The sequence below is a fragment of the Magnolia sinica genome, chromosome 4 (genome assembly GCF_029962835.1).
Source record: "Magnolia sinica isolate HGM2019 chromosome 4, MsV1, whole genome shotgun sequence".
In the NCBI taxonomy this organism is placed as follows: domain Eukaryota; kingdom Viridiplantae; phylum Streptophyta; class Magnoliopsida; order Magnoliales; family Magnoliaceae; genus Magnolia; species Magnolia sinica.
Window position 1 is genome coordinate 5,957,470 of NC_080576.1, and position 3,837 is coordinate 5,961,306.

Genomic DNA, 3,837 nt, shown 5'->3' on the forward strand with positions numbered 1-3,837 from the left:
CATGATGGATGGCTTGAATATCACAACTATCTGCCATGCGGGCACAAGTGGGGGTGTGTATAGAAGCTTGCTTTGTTAAAGAAGAAGAAACTTTGGTGGTGGCACTTGGCATGTGGAGATGCTATGTAAGCTTGTTTCTTTCTTTACATTCTGGTCAGTTTTTTCGATTTAAACAGGAAGGATAACCAACGACTGGTTGTATGCAACAGCTCCTCTTGTAAAAATGGGTTGTGAGATCACCTACAAGTATTTTGTGGATGGTCAGTTGTCTTGCTTTATTCATTCGAAACATTTGTGCCGATGCTAGTTATGTAGCTGGTCGGTTGTCTTGCTTTATTCATTTGAAACGTTTGTGCTGATGCCAGTTATGTAGCACGAAAATGCTTTAGGGTAAAGGATTGATCGCCTACAACTAGTTCGACCCTAAAACCTTTCCAATCTGCCATTGGAATCCTGGCCTCCATATTGCCCTTATAGAACAAAATATTTGTCATAAAAAGAAAAGAAATAAGGAAGGATCTTAGACTACCTTTCAACCAGCTGTAGTTGATGGCAAAAACAAGAAATCAATTTATTCATAGAGTTTTGAAGATGAAAAATGGGAAAAGCAGGTGCCCCGGATGACCTACCTAATCATCTCATCCATCACTGTGTACATGAGGTAGAACAGTATGATGATCTAGGTCTTTTACGTGGTGCATTTATCATTGGTGGGCCATGGTGCAAAAATTGCAATTAAGTCGTCCTTGTAGTTCGAGAAGTGGGGATAATGTGGGTTCAATCTTATCCTCAGATGCAGCCATAAGGTGAACCATTAAAATGATGTGAAGAATACTTCGCACCACAACATCTATATGATGCTCCAGATGGGTCCATCGGGGATTGATCATAGCACCTTGGTCACCATGATCCGATGATCAAAGCAATCCGTTCAGGGCCTGCAAATTGAACACACCATTATTTTTAGCTACTTCCCATTTTCCAAACCCTTAATCTGATCCAGTTGGTGAAATTTGGGCCAATGGGGGTCAGTTATCGTAAGTGGGCTCATCTGGGTCCCACGAAGGAACTCACACGAATATCACCACCAAAAGCACCCAAAAACTACCTGAGATTCCTGAATCATGTTTCATTACCCCCCCTCATAAGACCCAACAAATGAAAGTTCAAATGTCACATGTGTGTGACCTGTTTATGGAAACCTAGTGCTTGGCAATTAACTAAAATAATATTGATAGTATTGTATCCTTTCTCATATGATATGACAAACACATACATCTGGCCAGAAAGAAGGATGTGATGAATGTAGTAAAGACAACTCGCATAAAACAGGAAGAAATGTTGGAAAGCCAAAGAGTAGGCCGTGAGCGTTGGGGTCACCTACCTATGAATTAGTTTTGCTGTCGTCTTGAGTTAGTTCTACATTCTTCTTGCTATTCGGTTCAAGAGTATGCTATGGTTTGTACCACAGCCAACCATGATGGTTTTTGGAATTCTACAATTCCTATCAAGTATCCCTTGCTACATTCTTGGTCAATAGCCAGTCAAGATATCCTATGCAATTTTCAATGCCATGGGCTATGGTAGGTGCCCCACCCCTTCAAATCTTTGGTGCTTACCGTGCCGTTGGTTTGTTCTATGATCTCCTTGCGTCCTTATCAGTGCTGTATCAGCAGTTGCTGGCTAAGAGCGGTGGTCATTAGCACAAGTCGGAGCTTAGGGAAAGGCCAAGAAACCCATGTCACTTCTTGTAACAAGATCTGTTACTAGTTTACAGGTCTTGTTGCTTGACAAGCCTCGACATTAATCCTTTTGCAAGTTTACATACGAAAACCTAAGTACGATTTCTCCTTCCATTTAAGGTTCAACAGACTTCTCATGACATCACCACTAATGCATCATAGATACTCTCCTAGAGCTATATTGGGGGGGGGGGGGGGGGGGGGGTTAAACTTGTATGAGAAGAAGTAGGTGCATGTGGACCATCACAATTCAGAAATGTGGAGATTTCTTTATTATTGAGCCTTTTCTGAATAGGGGAATTGGAAGTGCCATCTATTTCTACCATGACATGTACTAATGGAAGGATAAATCAAAGACAGTCAAGGAGAAGATGAGATATCTACACCACAATTACAGAAAAAGGCAAAGGTTCAAAATTGCATATGAATAGGCAGTCAATGATTTACTTGGAATGTGTTGCATCAAAGAACATATTCGACACTGATTGAAATGTAACATCAAGGAAAACCTTTCTGAATTCAATGAGTTAGAAAAAAAATGCATGATGGTTCCTTGGTGAAACTAGAGCTTTACTCCCAAACCTTGTAACATACAATTCAAGCATTTATATTACGGAATAAAGAAACAAAATGTGATACCATGCATAAGGATAAAATCATAGAGTTCACATCCATATACATAAACTAGCAATCCAAGAAAGTCAATCCCATTTCTTGAAAAAAGCATCTCCACATACCAATAAAAAATAATTCAATTTCTTCAATTCATACTCCCGCTTAGAATTTTTCTTACATGTTGCGGAACCAGTAACCAGTGAAGATGAAGACACAAAAAACCTTGTATTCATGCCCATCAATCTCAAATAAGCAATTTGACTTCTGATAGGTGAAAAAAAAAGGGACTAAATCCTCAGGATTGCTACAAGATTTTTTTTTTTTTTTTTTACTGTTTTAGCTCCAAACCCTTGTAAGCTCTGAAAAGATTCTCGAATTCATCAGGATACCGATGAACGTATTTCCCCAAAAACCGTTGATCCGTCATCTGAAATACTGAAGCCATGTTGAGATCTTTGCGGAGCAAATCCTTTCTTTCCAAAATCTCCAAAACCCGGTGCCGGGGTTTAATCCTACCTTCCAAGCTGAACATCAGCATTCCTGGATTTAGAACTGTGAAAGAGATTTCGAGTTTCCTCGTGTTGAGAAGGAAATCCATTCCTTCCCTTATTTTCTTCTCCGAAACTGAAAATACCTGTGGCACTCTCCGGAATACAGATAATATATCAACTTCAGACCAACCCAGGCTCCGGAAAATCCCAAATTTGTACTCCAATTTCTCTCTACTCATTGAGCTAACGATCCGAATGGCATGAAGGTACATCTTTTTCTGTCGATTGAAACCAAATTCGTCCACTCTTTTGACGACGGCCTTGATTGTATCAGGTTTAAGAACGAAGAATCTTGGAAAGCTAAAGACCAATTTCGAAATCTGGGCCTCGCTGATTCCGCAGCTTTTCATGAAATCAATGCTCGGTACCATGGTCTTCTCCAAATCGCATTTGAGGAACCACCCAGATAGCTTGAGCACCTTACAGACGGCCGCGTTTGATTGGACGACTCTCCTCAGAAGGAGGAGCGAAGGGAGTAGCTGTTTCTTGGCACTGCGAGTGAGAATCCAAGGGTCTGTAGAAACTATATCAGCAATGTCATTTTGGGGAAAACCCAATTCTTCGAAAATCTTGATTTTGGGTTTGAGGGTCTTGTCGACATCGGAGGAGAGGAGCTCTGGGGCGTGCTGGATAATTTTCTCAACGTGGGTCATGGAGAAACCGCAATGGACGAAAAAGGCAAGGACAGAATCGGATTTTTCGGGAGTCTTGATGCGGGTGAGGGCAGTAGAGGCCTTGGAAGCAGCTTCGGAGGAGAATCCATGTTGGTTGATTAGATAATCAACGACAGAGATCGAGTTTTGGGATTGAGAGGAACAGAAAAACCGGGACAAGGGTATTGGTAGGGAGCAGTATAGATAGGTTTTGAATCGATTTGAAGGGGTTTTGACGGAGAATGAGATGAGATTCTCCCAGAGATGCAGAGGCAT

The 3,837-nt window shown here is 41.2% G+C and overlaps 1 protein-coding gene across 1 annotated transcript; it reads right to left on the reverse strand.

Annotated features, from left to right (window-relative positions):
• Window positions 1-2,685: 2,685 nt before the first annotated feature.
• Window positions 2,686-3,837, reverse strand: LOC131242001 (uncharacterized). Its single transcript, XM_058240354.1, has one exon. It carries the CDS (start codon window positions 3,835-3,837, stop codon window positions 2,686-2,688), a length of 1,152 nt encoding a protein of 383 aa, XP_058096337.1.

What these genes read in the sequence shown, in the direction of transcription:
- LOC131242001 (XM_058240354.1), bottom strand. Translation starts at nt 3,837, where the DNA reads ATGCCTCTGCATCTCTGGGAGAATCTCATCTCATTCTCCGTCAAAACC.